This window comes from Propithecus coquereli, unplaced genomic scaffold, assembly GCF_000956105.1.
Source record: "Propithecus coquereli isolate 6110/MARCELLA unplaced genomic scaffold, Pcoq_1.0 Scaffold5, whole genome shotgun sequence".
NCBI lineage: Eukaryota > Metazoa > Chordata > Mammalia > Primates > Indriidae > Propithecus > Propithecus coquereli.
This window is the reverse complement of record NW_012150840.1, coordinates 12,128,436-12,154,846: the sequence shown is the minus strand read 5'-3', so window position 1 is coordinate 12,154,846 and position 26,411 is coordinate 12,128,436. Positions and strand designations below refer to the sequence as shown.

The following is a 26,411-nucleotide window of genomic DNA, read 5'->3' as shown; positions in this document are numbered from 1 at the left end:
GGGACTACAGGCATGCGCCACCATGCCTGGCTAATTTTTTCTATATATTTTTAGTTGTCCAATTAATTTCTTTCTAATTTTAGTAGAGACGGGGTCTCACTCTTGCTCAGGCTGGTTTCAAACTCCTGAGTTCAAACGATCCGCCCGCCTCGGCCTCCCAGAGAGCTAGTATATTTTCTTTATAGTTTAATAAGCATCTTTCTTAGAGATGGGTTATCTAAGAATTCTCTTGCAAAGCAAAGAATTACAGAATTTTACACTCAAAGCAAGAACAATTTGAGAGCTCTATTTTTACAAGGAAAAGACAAAAATTTGCCATATTGATCATCCAGGAATATCTAGTCCAACATTGCCCATATGATTAACATAGATAGAACACAGTCTTACAGAATACACAGAACTGAGCAGACAACTTAGACAGTTAGTGAAATGAATGAACATTAACTCATTTCCTTATTAACATGTAACACAGTTAGGCTTAATTTTCACAAACATGCAAACATTAGGAAGGTGTACAATAAGAAGTAATTATTTCCCCAAATTCAACATGTGCAAAAATAAACTTATGTGCCATAGTTTCTTCCTTTAAAATGAATTTTTCTTCCAAATGTCCCTATTTGAACTAATAGCATCAATGGCTTTCATTCACCCAACATCAAAAACTTACTCATCTTTGACCCTCTACTCTCCTCCTAATCCCACATTCAGTCAGTTTCCAAGTCATTTTTAGTTCAGACGCTTTAATACCTCTTATCAGTCCCTCTCACTTCTGAAAGGCATTTCCCAGGCTAGATTGGTGTCCTTTTTACCTTTCACACAGATACAGAAATATGCCCCCTAGAGCCTCCACTCTATCTTGATAACAATCCCCTAGGCACACTGGGACAAGACGCATTAATTCCAAAAAGACATTGATCTTACAATTCCCACACACAGGTTTTTCACAATTAAATTGCCTATAAGCCAACACTAAAATCTGGCTCCATCCAGCCTCTCTTCCCAAGATCTTACCTTCATTTACTCCTTGTAATTTACTGTTTACTTTCCTCAGCTCTGTGTCTCTGATGAACACATCTCATCGCCTGGAATGTTCTTCCTCTCTGCTTTCCACATAAAGCAATCCCATCCATCCTTTAAAACTGAGTTCAAAGACCACTCCTCCACAAGCCTATTCTGACCTCTGCGGTTGGGAGAAATTGCCCCCTCCTCTGAGATTATATAACAATCTACATGCTCCACTATTTTGGAAATTAACATTCAGACTCTATTACACTCAGTTGTATATATCTTATATCTCCTACCAACTGTAAGCATATCTCATGTGAACATACCTCTGTATCTCCCACGGCATTTAGCCCAGACCTTGTACATGCTATGAGTTCGAAGAACTTAAGTTAATAAATCTTACATCAAGGCCTTTGTACTGAAGGAGAATATGTCTCCATCTGCATTGCTCAGGCAACCTTTGGGTTTAAAGAAAACTAAATGGTATAATATTTTTCAAGTGTTAAATACCAAGCATTCAAGTATGTTAAACTTAACCTGCTTGAATTTTAGAACGAAAGAATCAGAGGATATGGGAAGAAAATATTCATTTATGAGTCAAGGCAATTTAGGCAGAAAACATCTGTCTTGCCGCCAACCCATCAGTCAACCCTACACAGAACACGACCCTACACACAGGCAGCACGCACAGCATTTAACCAGATGCCTTACTTTGCAGTAGACTATCATGTTGGGAGAACTCTCCTCTGGGTCTGCAATCCCCACTGCTCTTTGATCCCCGGATCCCTGAGCCATCCTGGGTGTCTTCACTCACACTGCAAAAATAAATGAATAGACCATTAAGTCATGAAGGAATTATACAAAGAAAGCTTTGAAATGCAAAGAACTAAGTATCTTTTGGCAGATGTCACGAAAACAAAAAAAAAAAATGATATAATTTCTTATTTTTCCTCATTTAAGAGGTCTTAAAAAAAAGTTAGGGGATAATTGTGGTCTTACTACCCACATACATTCTTCTAATCCCAAAGCAACATGTTCTTTATTTTCAGCCCAGAATCATGTACCCTAGGAGTGAATATATGCTGCTCTTAAATAATCTCCTGAAGACAGATGAAGCCAATCATTTTGATGTTGATTTTGTCTTGCCAAAGCTTATTTTCTGATTAATTCTGTGCATTAAAATATGAATAATTTATTAGGGAAATGCAAATCTAGACCACGAGGAGATACCACTTCATACCATTAAAATGATTATAATAAAAAAAAACCCTCAAATAAGTATTGGCAAGGATATGGGGAAAGCAGGACTCTCATACATTACTGGTAGGAATGTAAAACGGTGCAGTCACTGTAGAATATGGTTCCTCAAAAAGTTGAACATAGAATTACCAAATGATCTAGCAATTCCACTTCTAAGTACATACCCCAAATAACTGAAAACAAGTATTCAAACAAATTCTTGTACGCAAATGTTCACGGCAGCACTATTCACAATAGCCAAAAGGTAGAAACAACACAAAATGCCCATTAGTGGATGAATGGATAAGCAAAATGTGTGTATCCGTACAATGCGATATTATTCAGCCACAGAAAGGAATGAAGGACTGATACTTGCTACAACACACATGAACTTTGAAAACATTATGCTAAGTGAAAAGAGCCAGACACAAAATGTCACATATTGTGTGAGTCCATTTATGTGAAATATCCAGAACAGGTAAATCCACAAAGACAGAAAACAGATCAGCAGTTGCCAGCGGCTGGGGTAAGGATGGAATGGGGTGATTGCTTAATGGATCCTGGGTCTCCTTCAGAGATGATGAAAATATTACGGAACTAGATAGAGGTGACAGTTGTAGAACACTGTGAATGTGCTAAATGCTGCTGAATCATACACTTGAAGATGGTTAATTTTACGTTATGTGAATTTCACCTCAATTAAGAAAAATGAATATATTTAATTTGGTCTTTTTAGAAGCCTGAAAACAGTGACACGATAGGCATATGGAATTTCTGAGTAAAGAAGCAAGTTCCATTCTTGGTGTGACGTTATATCAGCTGCATGAGCTTGAGCGAGTTAAATAACCGTTTGGTTCCTTCTGTTAACTTCCCTTTAGCGAATGCCTGCTCTATGTCCAGAATCACACTAAGGCACTTTCCTCTACCTTACTCTCATCAGTAAAATGTGAACTCCACCGGGTTCCTCACAGGAAGGGTCAGATAAGCTGAGTGTGAAAGTGTAGTATAAAGCCATAAAAGTCCTGTACAAATGTTATCACTAATCTGAGAACCTGCCTGGGTTATTTGTACAAAATGTGCAGGCTTTTCATCAAAGAAACTTTTATAAATATCATACTTCATAGAAAAGGTAATTTCAATTTATAATAAAAACTCAGGAAACATTTTATTATGAAAAAAAGTTGGTACCAAAGGTCATTCCGTAAAAACAAATCTGAGTGAAAGATGGAGGAAAGACAGAAATTTGTAATTTATGCTAAGAATTTAATTGCCCGAAATATCCCATCTGAATAACATCACCTGCTTTCTTCATCATTTATGAATAAGGATGTTTTAGAATTAGATTACAGAATGAGATAAAGAGCATCATTCTATTATCTCTACCCACTGTAATATGAGTATTTCTATGAATATAGTACTACATGGAAACACTGATTATTATTCTAATTAGTGGCTTTTAAAGTTAAATGAACAACACAGCTTCATTTTTAAACAACTATTTAGTTGCCCCTTCCTTTGCCTTAATACAGAATATGACAGGGCATGAAAAACAAAAATTGACCCATTAATGTATGCTCATTTATCTGTGTAATACAGCCCTTGTGGGTTTCTGTTGCTGTATTTTAAAATGAACACTTTCACTTTAATGAGCGTATTCTCTTCCGCCTAGAAAACTGTGTTATCATGGCGAGGTTGGACGTGACCTAGAAACAAACGTGTCAGCTCTCCCTATGCCTATCCCCGGCCTCGCCCTCCCACCCACAGAAGCATTTCTGGGTGTTAAAACAGGCTGATGTTCCACGGTCTGGACTTCAAACTACTAAGTGAATGTGGACAGTCTTTATGTTAGGAATTTTAGTGAGTCTACTACTCAGTAGAAAAGCTTCTATTTTGGGTTCCTCTATTAACTTATTTTTGAAACTCAGACAAGCAATTTAACTTTTTTGTGTCTAGAAAGAATCATTTCTAAAATAATAACATACCTATCTTCTAGTCCCTATGTCAACAGATGTCAGAGAGAACTGGACGTGAAACGTACATAGGTAGGTTTAAATTAAATTCATTGACTGTAAGGCTGGGGTTCATGAAATTAAAGGACTAGATTTTCATTCATTACAATATGGTGTAAAATACTTCTTTTACATGGAGTGCAATGGAAAGGAATGGGAGTGTTTTAAATTTAGGGGTAGAGAAAAAGAGAGCCTTCTTCATTTTATTTATATTAACATATACTACATGTACATACACACAGGAAATAATCCAGGGACTTTTATTTAAATGTTTGAAGAATGTCGGTGTTTTTGCTGAAAACACACAGCTGCATTTCAATAGAAATAAAGCGTGTTAATATTATTTTCCCACAATGACTCACAGCTAACAAAAGAGGAAAATTGAAAATAAGCTAAGACCATGTTCTACAACCTCCAACAAGGGACAACATAGCTTAGTGGTTACAATCTGGCCTCTGTCATCAGACAGATCCACCTCTGAATCCAGGCTTTACCACTTACTGGCTGTGTGATCTGGGGCAGGTTACTTCACCTCTCTGTGCTTTTTGTTCCCTTATCCATCACAAATCACAGTCCCAGCACAGTGGAAAGCCCTCCGAACTGGGAGGCCTGGATCGTCCCCTGCTCTGCAACTAGCTAGCTGTCAGAAGCAAGTCAAGCCACAGCTTGTCTAGACCTCAGTTGGACATTAGCTATAAAAACCAGCATCCTTAAAGTTCCTCCCAGCTCTAATCTAGAACCTCAGAACTTCAAATTTCTAACTTTCCTTCAAAGGCTCTCCCCAGAATGTTCCATGCCACCTCTCTCCACCATCACTGCCTACCTAGCCCTTCTCCTCTATTCATGGCAGTGCTCTCAGCCGCATGTCTCAAAGAATCACAAAATCTCAGGGTGGAATGTCCCCTGTCTGACTCAGCATCCCTCCCCAGGAAGAAATTCCGATAACACCACCACTAGGTTCCGTGAGGCTCAACATTTATTCTTTGAGCAAATGTACCGAGCATCTACTTTCACGAGGCTCCAGGCCAGGCCCCGGGGATACACACAGAAATCAGACACAGGTGCTCTCCTTAAAATGCTCATAGTGGTAACAGACATGTCCACAAAGAGGACATGGTAATGTGTAAGTGCTGCGTTATCATGGCACAGAGCAGCAGGAGGTGACAACTGAGATGGGGGTAGAAGGATGACGAGGAGCTGGGGGAGGCGGAGTTTGCTGTTCAGCCCAGGCTACAGCACACACCGGCATGGAGACCTGCGGCCCCAGGAGGGGTCCAGTACCGGGCTAGACCCTCGGGAGAAAAACACCACGAAGATGATCTGATCTCAGAGATGAAGTGGGAGACAGCCAAGAGTGTAGGGTGACTTAACAGGGACTGGCACCTATCCGAACTGACAGGACTTCATTTCCTTGTGTATCAGGGATTTCCCCACTAGAAGGCCAGTTCTGCATAGGCAGGGGCTTTGTCGCTGGGTTCACCCTCTACCTGTGGCACCTAGAACAGAGCCTGGCACATGGGAGGTACTCAGATATTTTCAAATGAATGATGGAACTGATAAGATTCCACCAAGATGCAGTGGACACTTTCTGGAACATTCATCTGGATAATAAGCCATTAAAACTGCCTCAAAATGAAGGCTCTTTACCAAAAAAGACCCATGTGTGGAATCGCAAGTGAAGATTGTCCCCAGAGTTTACTGATATGGGCCAGCCCTAAACTCAGGAATTCATGAGCAGTTTAGTAAGAAGGACTACATGGGGAAGGTAGAAGACACAGAACAATTGAGCATCTGCGACAAACAGATTAGTGAATCCTGTGAAAGTCAGGACTGCGTCTGCAATTTATTCCAAACTTACGTGGCATTTGTAACTGGCAGTTGTAACAAATGCCTGCTGTTTTCTTTATAGCCCAGCCCCTCTGGAGCAATCAAAGCCTAGGGTATAGCAGGCAACGATGCTGAGCAGAGAGCAGCGAGGAAGGGGCTTGATGACATGGAAAAGGAAGGAGCTTCCAAGTCAGGTCGGGAATCACATTGCAGCGCTGCCCTCACTGAGACTATTGCATGGCCTTTGGCAACTGATGCTCCCACCCTAGACTTCCAGCTCTTCACCTGGAAGACGAGAACCCTCTACTATGCAAGGTTGCTTTTAAAGAAGTCATGTAAACGCCCCAGCATAGACTGAACGTAGAGACTGACCACTGGTCTTGTTCTAGGCCAGTGCTTGGCCAAGGGTAATTTCCAGGCTACTGGCACGAGAATCAATGGCGAAGCCCACAACCAACCCTCACCCTCTGACGCTCTGACTCCCGCATCTGAGATGGAGCCTTCAGCAGTCTGACGACCTCCTCAGGTGATCCTGATGCAGAGCTACAAGGAGGACGACTGCAATTGCCCTACAATGCCACTAAAATCATCGTCACATGCAGCTAAAAGCCTTAAACATCATGCCTGCCACTCTTAGTGCCCAGCCCTCAAAACCTATTCAGGGAAATGTCATGTAGGAGAGGTAGTCACACCCTGACTGTGATACAGTTTGAATATTTATGCTGCCAAATTAGAATTTCTGTTGATATTTTATCCTCTGCTCCACGTTATACCAGATTCATGTTGTTTGCCCCCACCCATTAAAATCCAATGGATTTTTTTTTCTGACATCAGCAACGTTAAGCACTTCAGAAAAAAAAAATTTGCAAGATGTGTGCTAGCTCAGTAGTACAAGCTTGTTGATATAGCTCTAATCTGACTGAGTGGGCAGGAATCTCAAGGGGAAAGAAGGAAGAACAACAGCTCTAAATAACAAATAATTTTTTCTGTTATAGCAGAGTCTGCCAACTTGACATTTCCTATATAGTCAAAGTTCAAATGGTCAATGACAGATCGAGTGTCTGTTTCAGGTAATACACCAAAGATCTTAAAGCAAGGCAATAGCACTCAACCCCTAAAGGCTGATTTTGCTGGCATTGCCAAGCACCCAGTATTTTACTGGGATATAATCACCTGATCATTTGAGGACTCTGCTTAGAATGCAATGGTTCTGGAAAGTCTGTTCAAGGAACTGAAGCAGACCAGCAGCCTCAGAATAAAGTGGGGGAGATTCTAAATACACATGTTCCTCGGCAGGGCACTGTGGCTCATGGCTATGCTTTGGGAGGCCAAGGTAGGAGGATCGCTTAAAGCCAGAAGTTTGAGACCAGCCTGGGCAACATAGTGAGACCCCATCTCTAGAAAAAGTTTTAAATCTTAGCCAGGCATGACGGCATATACCTGTAGTCCCAGCTATTCAGGAGGCTGAGGTGGTAGGATCACTTGAGGCCAGGAGTTCTAGGCTGCAGTGAGCTGTGATCATGCCATTACCTCCAGCCTGGGAGACAGAGAGAGTGAGCTTATCTCTAAAAAAATAATAATAATTTTTTTAATTTTCAAAAATAAATATACATATTCCTTGCTCCCATGCTCCAGAAATCTAGTAGGCCTAGGGTAGTCCCTGGAGATTTGTAGTTTAACCGTTCCCCAGGTGATTTGGAAGTGTAGCCAGGTTTGGAAACCACTGACCTAGATTCCATACAGCCTGTCTTCCCTTCACCTGATCCCTTCATCCCATCCCACATTGCCTAATGTCTGAGCAGACAGGCTGATGTGGGGCTCCGTTAGCTTCCTTGGTATTAAGGCAGAAACTCAACATAATGGATAAAACAAAGGTCCTGGGGTCAGAGAACTGGCTCTCAATCCTGGCTATGCCATTTCAGTGCTGTGAGACCATGAGCAACATACTAAGCCTCTCTGGGCCTTGGTTTCCTCATTAATAAAATGGAGACATACTAATCACCCTGCTGAAATGGCTCTCAGCCTGGTCTGCTCAGTACAATCACCTGGGCCGCAATTCACAGCCACCACAGCAGGTGGATGTTATTCTCAATCTATTAATACATGAGAAAATGAAGGCTGGAGAACTTAGGTAACTTGCCCCAAATAACACAGCTTGTCCGCTAAGGAACTAAAATTCAAACCCAGGACTAACTCCAATGCCCGTGGTCTTTCCAACACATCAGTGAAATCCAGCAGGTCTCCAGTGAAACCCAATACAGAAAGTATTTAGCACAAAGCCTGGTACATAGTAGGTCCTCAACTAATCTGTGTTTCCTTCATTCCACTTCCTAGTGGATCAGTGAAATTGACTTCTCCCTATCAATCCTACCTTAATATAAACAAACACAATCCTCAATTGCTACAGCTGCCTGACAGCCTAAACAAATTAGTCTACCAAAGCTGCTTATAAAGAAAAGTATTTTACACTCCCTATGTTAAGCGAAGGTCCTAAAAATTGATCTGGGAGGGAGAGGTGGAAAGTCGGCCACATAACATGCCCATGCCTGGGCCTGGGAATCCTATTACTCCAATCGCTGCTGGAAGTGCAGGTGCAGCCAGATGCCACCCAGGCATCCTCTTCCCAGGGCTCCGAACTCCATCCGCCCTGCTCTGGACAGCCTCAGCTCTGCCGACTCCCCACAGACCCGTCCCACCCTTTGAACTCTTCTTCTGTAGACAGTATGCCCACTGTGTCCTCCCACCTCCTCTCTGAACTTTGACCTTCTGTGACCTTCATGGACACTTGCCTTCCCCTGAGGACATCCCCTCCCCTGCAGCCCAGCTGTCCTCACCCCATATATCTCAAGAACAGGAAGTAGGAGAGGCATCCTCCTGGCTCTCCGCTGCTGCTCCAAACGATTTCCCTCCCTCCTCTGACACAAATCCCTGCTGGGACACTCAGGCCATCTGGCTACGCCACTGTCTACCCGTCCTCACTGCTGTTTTCCACCTCCCGCCTGCTTGTGCCTTTTCATTTCCTGAAGACTCCAGCCTCCAACTCTCAGAGGTTTTCTTCTCCATCAGTCTCAGTAACTTTAACACCAAAGACCTACCTGAAAAGCCGGTTTCTCAGTTCCTCATTTCCCCACCTGAACCTTTTTCCTCCTCAGCCGCCACCTTGCATGGCCACATCCTGAACCTGGTCATCACCAGCGCCTGTATCACCTCAGCTTCCGGTACAAGCATCCCCCACTCCGTCCGCCTTTCCTCTTCCCAGCTCCCTTACTCCACGCGCACTGCAAACTTCCTTCAAACTTATTTAGACAGTCACTCCACGGAACCCACAACTTTTTCACTATCCGTTACCGCTACTCACTCTGCCTTCACTGTCTGCTCTCACGGGCTCCCTGGTTACAACCACTCCCGATCACTCCCTCTCAAATACCCTCTACTGCCGCACCTCCCCCCTGCAGTGGTACATTGCCCTCTCGAAACTCCAACACTGATGGAGCCCACACATCCATCAACTCCAAGCTCACATCCAAATGGAGGAATGCTTTGGGGTGGGGGGAAAATCACACAAACAGACTGACTAGCTGCATTTTAAATTCATGACCACCAACTTCAAATGAGCAGTCAACACTGCCCACCAAACCTAAAACGTTGTCCTACCAAGCTTGCTTTCTCCCTTTTTGAATTGGCTATCTCCTATCTTTTTCTTGCTCAGACTTAACACAAAGTCTCCATTGATGGGCTCACTTCACTGAAGAGGGTGAGGGGTGGTGGATCAGGCCTGTAATCCCAGCACTTTGGGAGGCTGAGGTGGGAAGATTGCTTGAGGCCAGAAGTTCGAGTCCAGCCTGAGTAACAACATAGTGAGACCCCGTCTCTACAAAAAATTAAAAAAAAAAAATTAGCCTGGCACAGTGGCACATATCGGTAGTCCCAGCTGCTCAGGAGGCTGAGGTGGGAGGATTAGTTGAGCCCAGGAGTTCAAGGTTGCAGTGAGCTATGATGACACCACTGCACTCTAGCCTGGTCTCTTAAAAAACAAAATTCACTAAGGAAATGGAAGCCAGCAGAAGGCGAGTCCCTCATCTTCAGACACCCTCATCTAAGCCACCATGTTCTCTGTCTTCCCTTCTTTTATAGGGGAAAGTATTACTGCATTTACTAAAGGGAAGTTCCTCCATTTTTGCTCTTACTTGGATGGTTACAGAACATTTCTGCTCACCTACACACCACTGCCATGCCAACATGCTCCAGTATAACAGTGGATTACAGCTCAAAGACCTCCAGGACACAAACTCCCTGAGGAGGAGCACTTAGGGAAACCTAAAATCAAGAGAGAAGACAAAAATAAGGACACTAGGGAGATTTGAAGCCTCTGGCACGTACAGCCACAGCAAACACTAACTATAGCCCAACTCCTAGTCAGATTAAATAAACCTCACGCTAACCGCCTATCTACCTCAGTTCCCATTACCCAATCCATCATGTCTGGCTTTCAACAAAGAATTACAAAGCATGCTAAAAGGCAAGAAAAAAACACATTCTGAAGAGACAAGCAATCATCAGAATCAGATTCAGATATGACACAGATGTTGGAATTATCTGTGTCATTAACAGACAGGAAATTTAAAATAACTATGATTTAAAATGTTAAGGGTTGTAATGGAAAAAGAAAATGGTAATGAAAGCAGAAAGACAGAAACTCTTTTTTTAAAAACTCCTTTAAAAAGGAAATGCTAAAAATCAAAAACACTGTAAAATGAAGAATGCCTTTCCTGGGCTCATCGGCGGATTCAAAATGGCCAAGAAAGAATCAGTGAACTTGAAGGTCAAGAGGAAATTTCCAAACTAAAAAGAAAGAGAGAGAATTAAGGGAAAAATTAAAAAAAAAAAAAAGAACATTCAAGAACTGTGGAACAACATCAAAAGGTGTAACATAAGTGTAATCAGAACCCCAGGAGGATAAAGAGAGAAAGGAGTAGAAGAAATATTTGAAGAGATAACAACTGAGAACTTTCCAAAATTAATAACATACAACAAACCACAGATCCAGGAAGATTAGAAAACGCCAATCAGGATAAATACCCCACCCCCAGAAAAAACTACACCTAAGTGTATCATATTCAAACTGTAGAAAACAAAAGACAAAGAGAAAATCTTGAAAGAAGCCAGATCCTCACCTATAGAAGAACAGAGATATGAATTACAGAGCTCTTCTCATCACAAGCCATGCAAGCCTGGGTGTGGAGTGAAATACTTAAAATGTTGAAAGAAAAAAAAAAGACACCCACTTAGAATTCTACATCTAGTGCAATTATCCTTCAAAAGTGGAGGAAAAACAAAGACTTCCTCAGGCAAGCAAGAACTGAGGAAATTCATCCCCAGCAGACCTGCCATGCAAGAAATACTAAAAGGTCTTCTGAAAGAGGAAAATGATATAGGTCAGAAACTTGGATCTACAAAAAGAAAGAGGAAGCATCGGAGAAGGAATAAAGGTAAAATAAAATCTTTTATTTTTCTTAATCTAAAAGAAAGGAATAGACCCTTTTGAACAATGTTCATGAGACAGGAAAAAATATTGTCTAAAAAGATTAGTATATCAATCCTAACCCAGAGCTGTGGAACAGCCCTTGACAGTCAACTAGCTCTAACGTTGGTAAACTAGAGCCCGTGGGACAAATCTAGCCTGCTGCCTGTTTCTATATGATCTGTTTGCCAAGAATGGTGTTTACATTTTTTAGATGGTTGAAAGAAGTTCAAAGAAGAATAATATTTTATGACACATAAAACTGTATGAAATTCAAATTTGTGCCTATTAATAAAGTTTTATAAAAAACCACCCATTTGTTTATTCATCGCCTATGATTGTTTTTGCACTACAATGGCAGAGTTGAGTAGTGGCCCACAAATCTCAAAATATTTACTGTTTAGTCCTTTACATAAAAATTTTCCTGTCCCTTGAACAAGTCTAAGCCTTTATTCTTCAGAGGATGACACTAAGGCCTGGGGGGGTCAAGTTGTATTTGAATGTGATCTGCTAGTTACTAATACGGCCGGCATTAGACGTTGGGTCTTGAGATCCCAAACGCGTCTCCTCTCACATGAGGGGACTGACATTTTTTAAGGATGGGTTCTAAGATTATAGCTTCTCATACTACTGACTGTAGGGACTGCAGAAGTAAAATTTTATTATTCTCTTATTTCACATGAAAGATTGTATGACTGCTAGAAAAGAAGTGGGAGTGACAGAGAAGCTTTGCCAATTTTTATACACAAGAAGGGGATGACTAAGAGATGAAGAGGATGACATGTTCCCAGGGGACCCAAGAAGAAAAGCACTCTGATTGGCTTTTTTTTTTTTTTTTTTTTAAAGAATGTCAGTTTTATTTCTTGGGATCTCATTGTTTCTTTTTTTTTTTTTTTTTAAAGAACAGGTAAAATCAGTATGTTTATACCCTAAAACTAGGCATTTAAATTTAATATATGGTGTATCTCACTGTACCTCCATAATGTATACATTTGGAGCAGCAATAGGCTTTTCCTCTTCTTAAGATAGCAAAACTTAACAAAAGAAAGATCTGTTCACAAAGCTCACCAGCCAGAAGCAATATAGGTCAAAGAAATAACAATTGAATAGGTTCTTGAGGGTTTGTTTTACAGTTTTATTCATACCATGTAGATGGAAGACAAAAATAGTACAATTAGAATGTACAGTACCACTTCCTACAGCAAGGATCTAGCTTGTTACAGGTCAACTCTTAAGAACAACTGGAAAAGGTGGATAAAACATATATTTAAAAAAGAGTTCCCAAGGCAATGAGTACACATGGGATCAAGATCCAAGAGAAAAAAAAAAAAAAAAAGATCCAAGAGAAAGGCAGGGACAGAGGTGAGCCTGATATTCCATGAACTATTGCTTTAAGGCATCGAGCCAAAGTCAACAAATTGAAGAGCATTCATGAAAATATTCTTAGTCAATTTTGCATGTAAGGGGACTTGCTTAATCTGTCACAGGGTATTTTTAAAACACTTGCAGCAACCATAATATCTAATAGTCAAACTGAAAACTTTCCCACTATCACCACTTCTATTCCCCATTATATTAGAGGTCTTAGCCAATGCAAAAGGCAATAAAAAGAATGACAAAAGTCGCAGTGATTAGAAAGGAAAAAGTAAAAACTGTTTTTGCAGGTAACTTAATTGTATACATGGAAAATTCAAAATCATCTGCACAGAACTATCAGAATTAATAAGTTAATTTAGCAAAGTCACTGGATACAAAGTCAATAAATAAAGCTCAACTGTATTTTTATATATCAGCAAAAAAAATCAGAAAACATGTTTTTCAAAGTTACCATTTATAATAGCACCAAATAACTTCAAATACTAGAAATATATCCTTAAAAAGATGTGCAATACTTTTACAACATAGAGGATACAAAAACACTAACAGAAATGAAAGATCTAAATAAATGGAGGGATCTACCATATTAATGGGTTGAAATAGTCAACACTGTAAAGACATTAATTTATTGCCCATTTGGGCTAGAGAGGTAATGCAATCTCAATCAAAATCCTGTCAAAAGATGATTTTTAAAAATTACATAGTAATGCAAATGGCTAAGAATAACCAAGCTATTCTCAAACAAGAACAAAGCTTGAGTACATACACTACTGGATATCAAGACTCATTATAAAGCTCATGTAATTAAGACAGTGGGGCATCAGTATTAGGATAGACAAATATAAAATTAAAATGGACTAGAAAACACAGAGACGGAACCATATATGTAGGATCACCCGATTGATAACAAACGTGACATTTCAGGGCAGTGGAAATGAAGAGATTTTTCAATAAGTGGTGCTGGGTTAATTGGATATCCATATGGAAAACAAAATAAATACAGATGCCTTTCCCATGCCATAGACAAAAATCAACCCCAGGTGGATTTTTGACCTAAAGACAGAAGGCAAAACAACAGGGCTTCTAAATATTAAAACGGAGTAGCTTCATAACCTTAGGGTAGGCAAAAATTTCTTAAGCAGGCACAGAGAATAATAACCATAAAGGATGAGATGGATAAATTGGATTATATTAAAAGATCTACTATTCATCAAAAGGGAGTAAAAGGCAAGGCACTAGAGATGGGAAAAGATATTTTAAATACATATGACTGGTAAAACTATTTGTATTAGGAATTTGTTTTTAAAAAGACTCCAACAACTCAACGAGAAGCAGATCGACAAACCACTAGAAAAATAGGCAAAATATTTGACCAGGCACTAGAAAAGATGAATAACAGTGGCAAAAAAAAAAATATTTAAAAAGGACAATATCATTAGTCACCAGAGAAATGCAAATTGAAACCATAATGACATACCACTACATACCCACCAGAATGGCTAAAATTTAAAAGTTAACAATCCCAAGTCTTGCCAAGGATATAGAGAAACTAAAACACTCATAAACTGATGTTAAGAGTATAAAAAGTACAACCACTTAGGAAAACTCTTTGTAAGGACCTACTAAAGCTGAATATATGCATACCCCATGACCCAGCAAACAGCCTTAGGTGTATACCAAACAGAAATGCATTCATATGTGTACCGTGAAACACACAGAAAATGTTCACAGAAGCACTATTCATGATATACCTAAACTGGCCAATGTCCCAAATGTCCATCAACAGTAGATGAATAAATAGTTTGTGGAATATCACAAAGTAGAATGCTGTATAGCAAGAAAAAAATGAATAAATTACTGCTGTGCATCACAACATGAATGCTGTACATAAGAATCCAGAAAACAAAAGAGTACATACATATATGCAGGATTCCATATATATTTCATATATTTAAAAAGCGAAAAAGCTATAGTGTTGGAAATCAGGTTAGTGATAGCTACCTGGGAAGCTAAAGTGGGAGGAGTCCTTGAGCCCAGGAATTTGTGGCCAGCCTTAGCAACATAGCAAGACCCCGCCTCTTAAAAAGTAAATAAATAAACCAGGTTAGTGGTTACCACTCGGGAAAAGAGGGTATGTATTTACTGGGAAGGCTCAGAAGGTGGTTTCTGGGGGAATGGTAATATTCTATTTCTAGATCTGGGAGAGAGAACATGGATATGTTTACTGTTTGAAAATTCGTTGAGCAATGATTTGTCTACTTTTCTATAAATATTAATATATTTAATAGAATTGTATGTTTAAATAAGAATAGTGCAAATAAAAGCAGATCTGAGAGAAGGATACAGCATATCTGGTCCTTAAGATGATATTTGAGTTATCTCAGGTACAGCCAGACAAAAGTGCTATGATGGCAGCGTTATGGCTGCAGGGATGGCAAGGGGGCCAGAAGTGGCAGTGTCTGTCACCACTGCATGCACTTGCCCCTGTGTTGGTGCAATGGGAATGAGAGAACCAGCATAGAAGTGAAATGAAATTTAAAATATACAATTAAAGGAACACTTCACAATATCTTCCAAGAGTTGGAAAGTCTTCCAACTCATAAAACATCTCAGAACTCTCCCAATGACTGAAATACTCTGCATTTGTTCTTAATAACTTTCTACTGCCCGACAAACAAAATACAAAGTTCTTCAGCAAGTGTAGAAGATTGAGGCAGTTACTGTTTCTGATTGCCTAGTATATTTTCCTATCAAATTATCTTCTTCTAGTAGAGAAAGACAGGCCTGTGAACTGTCCTGGCCAGAGTGCACCTTACACTGGTCACACAGATTGGACCAACATAGCCATGCGACTAACATGGACCAGAGTCCTCCCTGAGACTGAGATAAGGACGCTGGAAGAAAGAAAATCCCTTCCCAATGAGGTGACTGTGTTGAAAGGATGTGAGGGTGGGAATATTAGTGACCATCTTCTTTTTCTGTAGTGTCACAGAGGGAGGAAGAAGACAAGGTGTCAGGTAAGAGAGCTGATAATGTCATTTAAGTCCCTGGATCCAGCCACACCTGAATTCTTATACATATAACTAGATAAATTTATTTTTGCTTAAAATACTGGATTTTTCTTGGGTTCAGTTGGGGTATTGTTGGGTGTGGGTGTGTGTGTGTGTGTGTGCGTGTGTCTGCATCCAAGTGAGCCCTGAATCACCATCATTGTCATCACAATTATCCTATGTAAGTGGCATTCAAGTCCCTCCCTGGGCTGGCCCCAACTTGCATTTCTAGTTTTATCAATCACTGCTCAGTCTTCATATATCTAGCAACACGGCCAGCCTCAACCATAGAAAACTCCCAACCCAAGAATTACCAATAAGCAAAGATCAACTTAAACTTATTTCCAAATACATTTTTGATAGCCTGATGGTCACTCCTGTTAAGGATAATTAGAAAATACCAGAAACTGGGATTTGAAAGATTTTTTTAAAGTGGTGGAGGGGGCAGGCAGGGAAAGTGGCAGGGAAAGTGGTTTTTGTATAGAAACTTTTGAAAGCTAAGGGAAGCCCAGAAAATGAAAACCTGGAATTGACAGCAGACGCTTTGGCATGACATTGAATACCCTTTGCATCCAGGCGAGGTATCTGAGGACTTCCTCGTCAGTCACGCCCAGTTAGTTAAATAAAGTTTATCCCAGTATGTACCCACTTTACCCTCGAGCCACAGGGAGCCCCAGCAGTCAGGGGTCAACCTCTCTCAGTCTACAAGCCTGAAAGGCATTGAACTCTTGGACACAGAGCCTGACATGGTGGGGGGAAATGCCCATTTGCATGGGAATTGCGCACTGACAGTAACAGGGCAAAACCACCTGTAAGCATTTCGCTGTAGGGGAGTGATGTTCTGGAGAACAGTAAGGAGTAACTGGAAAGTCATCGTGGCACACCCACTACTACAAACATAAGGTGAGTAAAATGTCACTCACAATCTACTTTTGTTTTCTCATTTTATTGTCTGTCAATATGACAAATATTTATTAAACAGTTTTACTTACAACCTAGATTTCCCCTATTCTTGTTTTCACTAAAGTTTTAAGTTCACCAGCAGGGACTTCTCCTACCAGAAAGGTTGTTAAGTATCTCTCTATGGGGTAGGGGGGCGAGGGGTGGGGGGTGTTAAGTATTCTTTGTACATTCCTTACACTTTGTCACCTCTATCCTTTTATTTACTCTGAAATGCCCCAGGCACACCCTTGCCACCACGTCCCCTGATCCCATCTCTGCAGGCCCCAAACCCCTCGGTCCTCCAAGGTCCAATTCGTCCACTCAGCCTCTTCAGTGAAATCTCTCAGTGGGAAGTCCCCTCTCCTGCGTTCCGTTTACATGTGCCTTTCTTACCGTGTTCTGTCTCTCCATCTTTTTTCTCCCAAAGACTTTTAAGTTTCTTGACCATAGGGGTTATATATATATATGATCAATCATCATCTGGAAAAGGGTCTTGGGGAGGGAGGCAGACATATTGCCTGATTTGGACAAGGAACAGGGAAGGGCAGTGGAGACCACAGGCCACCTGTGACCTGTAGTAGGGAACCTCCCACCCCAACCCCATGAAGAGTTGACTAACCCAGAGCTTGTTTCCAGGCACATGCTCTCATTCAGTAATGGCTTCAACGCAATCACAATTTCTCAGCCCTGTTCTGCAAGTGGGAAGAACACAGATCAAGAGTGTTAAGCTACTTTGCCTCATGTCACATACCCCTTCTATAAGCAGAAGCCAGCAGCCAAGCCACTAAACCAGCAGTCGCCAACCTTTTTGATCCCAGGGACCAGTTTAACGGAAGACAATTTTTTCACGGATGGGGGTGTGCCAGGTGGGGGGGAGCTGGAGCTCTGATGCAAATGATGGGGAGCAGCTGTAAATACAGATGAAGCTTCGCTCTCTTGCCCATCACTCACCTCCTGCTGTGCAGCCCAGTTCCTAAGTTTCACGGCAGACAATTTTTCCATTTTTCCACGGACAGGGAAGAGCTCGTTCAGGCGTGGCCTAGGAGTTGGGGACCACAGCCCTAAACTACCTACTACACTGCTATACTGAAAATGAAAGTGCCTTTCTCTAAAAAATAAAAAATAAAAAAAAAGTCTAAAATACAATCAATAAATTTATTTTTCGTGAATGTGTCCTTTCTATTTTGACCAGCTGCTGAATCAGTCTTTGGATTAGGATGTATGGTCAGCAAAACAATATAATGGCACCTTCCTGCTTGGTTTGGAATCTGAACACAGTAGCACTTACATAGCAGTTTAAGAGGAAAAATACACTGGACATTTTATTTAAAGTTGTCTTTTTTCTGGAGAGGTCACAAATAGATAAAACACAGCAGCTCAAACAAGTGTTTCTCTTGGCTTAGGCAGTATAGATCTACATAATATTTTTCTAATTGGAATCAGTTGTTAATGATTTAAAAATGGATTAAAACATAACAACCACAGGGCTTTCTGAGCAGCACATACCTTTTGCTTTAACACAGTCCTTCCCTGTCCCTAATGCCTTCCCAACCTTGAGGTCCAGGGCCAGGTGCCATTCATCATCACACAGGGATGGCCGTTTTGCTTTTAGGATAAAGGAAATGCTATTTGGTACCCACGTCTCTCTCTAAATGGGCCAGAGGGTCCCATATTTCAAGAAAAATGGGTATAAATATATTTCTTTCTGGGAGTAAAATCACACAAAGCATGTTTTGATTTAAAAAAATACAACTTAAGTTACGATTATGAAAGAAACCCCACTTGTTTCCCTCATTTCCTTTACCTAACTGGTCCTATCATTCGAGTTTGCAACCCATTTTCTAATGCTTTTTCCTTCCTTCATTCATTCCACAAATAGTTCCTAAACAATGACTATGAGCCAGAATCTGTGACAGATGCTGGAGCTACGACAGGAAATGAAACAGGCCCTGCTCTCATGGAATGTATATTCCAGTGGAAGGAGACAGACAATATGTAAATAAATGCACAGAATGCAATGTCATGGTGATAAAGCTATGATCAAAAATAGAGCAAGTAAGACAACAAAGCAATGAGCAGGGGTAGGAGTTACTGTTTCAGTTAGGGTGGTCTGGGATGGCTTTGACTATGAAGATTGCAAATATTAGTTCTTACTCTGAAATCAAACAATAATTGGTTTAATAACCAATTACAGTCATGCACATTTCGGGCCTTTTCTATGTTTAGACGTGTTTAGATACACAAGTATTTACCATTGTATTGTAATTACCTACAGTATTCAGTACAGCAACACGCCATACAGGTTTGTAGCCTAGCAGCAATAGGCCAGACCACATAGGCTAGGTGTGTAGTTGCCTATACCATATGGGTTGTTTAAGTACACTCTGTGATGTTCGCACAACAGTGAAACCGCCTAAGGATGCATTTCTTGAACACATCCCAGTAGTTAAGCGACGTATGACTGTATCATCAACACCTCACACATGAAAATCTTGCCGTTATCCCTCTCTTCACCTATCAAATTTCTTCCTATTTCCCAAAGCCTGTTTCTTCCAGAGCTGATGATAAAGTGCCTTCTCTCTGAACTGAACTGTACTATACTTACTGTCTTCATCATCTGTTACCAAATCTTGTAAAATCCCATGCATTCTTTCTTAAACTGTCACTTAACATTCTTTATTACTAATTTTCTGTTTATTTCTATCATCTCTCCAAGACAGCTGAAATTATCTCAAGGGTTACGTCTCTGTTTATTCCCTACCTTGTGATATAGGAGAGAGACTCAAGCCTTTGGGGTCTGATAAGATCTGAGTTTAAGTCTTGTTTCCTTTACTCAATGGCTATGTGACCTAGGGCAAGTCCTTGAACCTCTTTTCAGTTTCAGTTTCCTTATTTGTAAAATGGGAGTTATACAGAGTTTAACTCCTGTTAAAGGACTTTGAACTACAAAAAGTTTTACAAATGCTGATGTTATTTTGTAAACTCAGCCCACCACTATATGACAGATCCATAGCTTTTAGGCTGGGCAACTTTTTGTTTGGGCAACCAATTTTTATCAAGCATTTGCTATGTGTGTGGACTTGTGCTGGGCATAGAGATAAAAAAATATGGTCAAAAACAAAACAAAACAAAAAAGCCAGACAAACAGACCACAGCCCCATGGGGAAGACAAATACTAATGAATAATTGGAAACTCAGATGAAGGTCCCACTATATCATGGATCTGAAGTGGATCCAGCCAGGTAAAATCAAGCAAGCAATCAGAATGGCGGTTACAGCTGTTTGCACTTGCATCCACACTCATACCAATCCATATATCCACACCCATACTAGTCCATCCCTCCTCCCATTCACTCCCACCCATAGCTGACACTCTGCAAGTGAACGACTCAGCAAACATTTACCAAACTCCTACTATGTGCCAAGCACTATAAGAAATACAAGGAGATAGAGAAAAAAATAAAACATCGGCTTGCTCTGGGTGTCTGGCATAAGCAATACCATTATAGGAGCAGTCTCCTCTTTTTCACTTCTCTTCCTGCTGATGATTAACGGCCTTTAGTCTCAAGGAAATGAAGGCATCTTTGGCTACCGCAAAGGAGATCTTCCCCACTCTGCTTTCTCCTACTTAGAGGTCTGGGCCACTTGCTTTCTGCAAGCCTCTTCAAATCCCAATATTAGAACTACAGAGCAGGATTCTCAAAGAGACTTGGGAGTCCCTCAAATGCTAGACTGATACGGAAAGTCCTCAGGAACAGAAAAATGAAGGAACAATTACCCTGAAACAGTTATTTCCCAACAGACTCAATATCAAAATTATTAGAAAACAGATACTGTGGAGTGACAGTTTCATCTTCTTAAGTAACTACGCCTCCTGTGTCCTGTATTCTATAAAGCATCCTGTGTTCTCCTCGTGGTCAAACATACTCAAGAAGTATATTTTTTATTGTTATTTTACAGATGAGGAAACTGAGGCTCCAAAACATAATTAACAGTGTGTATAAATGCTTGTTGTGCTACCTTAAGAGCGAACAATAGCAGTTCTCTGTCTGGGCTTTGGGCTAGCCACATCTCTGTGAGTGCAACACAGTGCTTTGGGTACCTCCAAAGGAGTGCCACCACTATCTCCCATTCACTCCGGAGACCCTTACCTCAGAAAGCTTTGAGTAATGCACACTTCCACTTGGGCAAGAAAATAGCCTCTCAGGTAGGGCAGATACAAGTGAATAAGGGAATATGTACTATTGTACTATGCAAAAATTTAAAGATGACTTTTCCCTTTGATGGTTTTACCAAACTATTTAGAGAAGCCAGACAGCTAGCCTCTGCAACAACTCATTTTAATAGCCTGAATTAAATGAGCATCTATTTTGTTCATATTCAAATATTTACACATTTTTCAAAGTCTCCATACATAAAAATGGGTGTTCTTTGTACACTATGTTTCTAACACCTAAGCAGAAGGAAAAGATTAGTTTTCTATTCAAAAAGTAGCCACGCAAGGATGACCAAATATTCTCACTAGGGTATTTTAGTTGGCCAGAATCTCCTAGATATCAAATACACTCACTCCATATTAGTAGAGGGAAGTGGTGACGTATAACACCCTTTGCTGTCAAGAGGCCTAGGTCTGATTTCTGATGCTGCCACTTATTAGCTTTGTGGGCTTATGCAGGTTAATCTGTTTCTCTAAGTCTTAAGTTTCCTCAATCATAAAATGAGGACCTATCTTATAGAATGGTGGTGGGGCTCTAACAAGCATTGTTCTGCCTTTTTCTTGGTGGGAAGGGGACAGTGAGGGGGTGCCATTGCTTGCTTTACCTGCTGCTTTGGTAATTGGGGTAATTAATAGTGAACTCCCCCCACACGCTTTTGAAATATACTTAAATAGTAGAAAATAAATTGCTGTTTGGAAAGTCCCAGGGAGGCAACAGTGAAGTATTCGGTAAGCTTTGTGGTTTGTAATATCTCAAGCAAATACTTCTAGTTATTTAATGTAACTTGTTAGGTTTAATGTTCATTTTAACTGCCTACTTGTAAGTATTTTTGCTTTCCTTGCAGTTTGAAGAACTGGGTTTCATGACTGGTTTTTACTCTTACTACATACCTAAGGGTTCCAAATTCTAGATGATTATTTTCTTTTCTCTTAACTACTTCAGAAAGATTTTCCCATGGAGAAAACTGATATTTATTCAACCAAGGCTTACCGAACACCTATTGGTGGGTACATTGCTGGGCACTGGGTGGATGGATGCAAAGAAAAATGGAACAGGGTTTTTGCCCTCAAGTAATTTACCCTCTAGTTTCCAGTGTCCTCACCAGACCAAAAGAGTCAGCATGATCTGGGGACTTGTTAGAAATATAAAATCTCAGGCTCTAGCCCAGAAAGAATGAATCAGAGATTCTGGGGGTGACCCCCAGCCATCTTGTTTGAATAACACTTCTTCGAACAAAGATCATTCTCATCAAATGTCAAAGGAACAAATATGTCATTCGCTTATTGAGCTAAATTTAAAAGTGTCATTTGTCCTTTGAGGAAACAGAGGCCCAGAGGCCAAAACCACACGAGAAGTTAGTGAAGGAACCGCAACCAGAACTTAGGTCTCCCATCCCGAATGGCCAATGTTTTTTCTACTTCTTTTCTGATGCTTTAATCTCTAAATCTGATGGGGAGCCCCAAGTATTTCTGGCCCAAAGTGCAAACATTGGTTTTCAAAGAGTGGAGAAAGAGAGATATTACTCTCTTTGAAAACAAAGACCACTAACAAAAATTAAAAGCTGATCTATCGAAAATGATCCAGTAAGCAAGCAGTAATTTTCCAAACCTTTAACACATCTCCAAGTTGTATTAATATTTATAAGATTTAAAAATTTGGAGGGGGAGAGGGAGAAAGGGTAGAAATATAATGAATAATGCAACCAGAATAATATCTGGAAGAACATACAGTTTGAAGAAATGTTCATAGTGGTTCACCCTCCATGGGAGATTATGAATAATCTTTCTTTTATTCTTTGTATTTTCCTGAATTTTTCTCAATAGCTAAATATAACTTTTATAATCAGGGAAAAAGTAAAACTGCTTTTTCAAATGTTATATCCATATCACCCAACCTGAAGGTTTATTTTGTAATTCTGTTTCTTTCCATACAGCAGGATATTGTGTGTATAGTAATTATTTATATCATGCCATATGTTACAATGAGGATGAAATTCAGTAAATACATTCCTTCCAGCTGGCACCGAAAATGAAGAGGTCAAATGCTTTCCTAGGTTCAAAGCACTATGAGTTAAGACAAACTAACTGTGAAGCTAAAGGAAAAATTAATCCCAGTATTGAGCTCTCTGAGAACATCCCTTTTGAAAAACGTTTATGTGACACACAACTCCTTACTCATATCTCCCTGATGTTTAACCCCTGGCACAAAACAGAATGTTCAGCAATTCCTGGCATAGTCTTAGGAGTTCAGGGGATAAAATGCATGGAAGAAGATCAGAGAGATTAGAAACAGAAGGATACTAATACAATTCTGTCCCTGTGGACAATAAGACATTCAAAATTACTGGCAACTTTCATTGACCAAAACATCCTTTTTTTCTTTCTCAGGAAATGTTTGCTCACTTAAAAAATATCTATGTTGGATATCTTATCCCAGAGGCCAAAAATAAATAAATAATTAAAATGGGCTCTTTTAAAGAGGCATTTCTGCCACAAAAGCACTGTTGTAATGTTTCATGTGATAAGACAAATTTGTTGCTTCAAAGAAATGCTAGCTTTGTTTTACCGAAACTGTCGGCAATATAAATTCGGTAAATGTTAACTGAAATTTCTTCAGGGAAACTGGAAGTAAAGTTAAGGACCAATGGAATGAATATGAAAAAGGAAACACCAGTCGCTCTCCCCTTCATCACAATACCTCCCAACAGCTGATATTTCTAGAATTTGTACACTCTTTCAGGAAAGGACAAGTTGTTGGGAATAGATTTTCTATATATAGTTTATAATACATGAAATTACCATATTTTCACAACAATTTAGCCCAAGAGTGGTATAGTGTCAGAGAACTCAAAAAAGAATTTATCATCTTGACTTTCCCTATTCAGCATGCAAGCTTTGGTTTACAAAGGTGTCTCTCCAAAAAGTCTAAAATTTCCCTCAGTCCTCTACTTTCGTTCACAAGGGTAGTCTCATCCATTGCAAAATTAATAAATTAAGAATAAGAATAAAGAATATACAACTCACAGAAAGTTTCCCACCAACAGCCTAGTTCTCACTCCGCATAATCACCCATTTGCCTATGAAAATTGATCTGTAAGAGCCTTGTTGTTAATGCATTAAGGTAAACCTAACAGTTTCCTTTAGTCTAACACTTTTTCACAGACACCACACTCATGAACTTGTAGCTCATTCTGGATCTCCATTCTGATACTTACAAGCCTAGATCTTATTCTTCCATCTCTTGTCCCCTCTGAAGAGAAAAGGGTTCAATGTGAGGTTTTACCTAATCCTGATTATTTTTGCAGTTTTACTTTGGGGCTGCTAAAAGGTACTGATCAGAACAGGTCTGAGCTGCAGATCCGGCCCCTAAGCATTGATAAATACTGAGAGAACGATTCTAAGCCAACAAGACCCAAAATATCTTCAATTTGTAGCATAGAAATGCCACTGGTCTCAACGAGAGAGAAAGAAAATAACGTTCCTACTCCATCAAACAAAAAAAAAAAAATGAAATACAGCAGCTTTCATTCTGAACAACATTAAATTTTCTGGGTCACTTTCCCTGTCTCATTAGGCCACTTTCTACGCAGTCTGACAGGGACTGTAAACACCGTCTCCTCACTCTCCTCACCAACCAGTGTGGTTCGCATCCTCCTAGAGTGACCACCTACGGCTCCTTTCCTACAGCAGTTCCGAAATAACAGACCTCACTACCCGCTCCTGCCCTCCGCACCTCACCACAGAGACGCACTTTCTTTTCTTCCAAACCACAAATGGGCGAGCGTATTCAGAGAAAAAGTTGATGAACGCCTGCTTTTGAGGTAAAGCTGCCCTACCTGTGATCACAAAATCGGAAGGCTGGACGTATCTAAAAGCACCTTCCTCTGCACTGTCGTCCCAGCCGGTGAGCGCTTCGCACCCAGAAACCCGGAACATGATTTATATGCAGACCTGCACCCATCCCACACAAGTCCACACGCCAGCTTGCCTAACCACTTATGTAAGCTCGTGCTCCTACAGTCCCAAACTGCAGACACACACACACCGGCACCTGTCACGCATCTTAAATGGACAAGCACCCACACCCCGGAGATGAAGCCAACACGAATGAATGGGGTGGGGGTGCTGTTTTAAACCACCCTTACTCCCATTTGTTTCTTGCCCATTTTTGTCACCACTACAATTACCTTAGCAACCAAAGAATTGCCTTGACTCTCCCTCCGGCTCCTGAATTTCTCCTAAAGCCAAGCTTGCGCCAGGTTCATGATAAAGCTAGAGAAGCCCAGGGAGCCGGGGACCCGCAGCGTCTTGGGGGCGGAGGGGAAGTCGAGTCCGTCTCCGCGGGGCTCTCCAACGTCTCGCCTCCTCTTTCCGAGTTTCCGTGGTGCGAGCGCAGGGGCTCAGCGAGCGGAGAGCGAAGCCCGGGGCCCGCGAGGAGGCGCGGCAGGTCGCATGGTGCCGGGGCGCGGGGCGCTCGGGGTGTCTCCAGCGCGCTCCGGGCCCGCCTGGCTCTCCGCGCTCCCGGGCGCTCGCCCCTCGCCCGCCTCCGCACGCCCCGGGCCGGCAGGGTGCGCGGAGGTCGGTCCGCCCCCTCGGCGCCCGCCGGCTCCCGCAGCTGTGGGAAGCCGGCGCCCGGGCGGAGCTCTCGCCGCCGAGCAGGGCCGAGCGCGACGAGCTACCCCAACTCGCGAAGCCGCTCAGCTCCGCGGCCCGCGAGCTACTGCAGCGGCGCCCGCTGTCGGGTGCCCGGCGGAGCTGCAGCCCCGCGCCCCGCGCACCTGGGCGCCGGCACCTGGCCCGGGCCGCGCCGAGCAGGGAGGGGCCGGCGGCCGGGGCGGGGCCGGGCACCTGAGCGCGTCCCGAGGGCGCAGCCGCCCGGCTCAGGCTCACCTGTTCCAGCGCCGCGGAAGGTGCAGACCGTGATTTGCCTGAGGAAGAGAAAGCCTGGAAATTCCTGGCACTTGAGCAGCCGCCGAGAAAACTGGGAGACTGACTCAACCAGGCGGAGGCTCCTTTCGTCAATTCTCAGCTGGCCCCGTCTGGAAACTTTAGTGGCGTCAAGGTTATCTTAGGAAGTCCTGGCCCGGGGTCCTGTGTGTGCCCGGTAGCTTTAGAATCCCTCACTGACGTGTAGCTGGCGCCCTCTAAATTAAAACGGGACACCGCGATCGTCACTGATATTGTTCCTAACCTCGTCATTTTTATTTATTCAACTTGTGCACCAC

The 26,411-nt window shown here is 41.5% G+C and overlaps 1 protein-coding gene across 7 annotated transcripts in view; it reads right to left on the bottom strand.

The window, feature by feature from the left end:
* Positions 1-26,203, bottom strand: part of RGS6 (regulator of G-protein signaling 6) — a 556,008-nt gene extending 529,805 nt beyond the window's left edge. Inside the window, exons 1-2 of one of the 7 annotated variants that reach the window (XR_001137974.1) lie at positions 25,023-25,179; positions 1,717-1,820 (exon numbers count right to left, since the gene is read on the bottom strand). Coding sequence is in view for 5 of the 7 variants with exons in the window: in XM_012656073.1 (XP_012511527.1) it covers positions 1,717-1,800 (84 nt within the window). In the remaining 2 variants the exon portion in view is untranslated. Of the gene's footprint in view, positions 1-1,716; positions 1,821-25,022; positions 25,209-25,373; positions 25,876-26,076 lie in introns of those variants that run through there. The other 6 variants (XM_012656073.1, XM_012656077.1, XM_012656076.1 and 3 more) reach the window with 6 other exon arrangements.
* Positions 26,204-26,411: the final 208 nt, after the last annotated feature.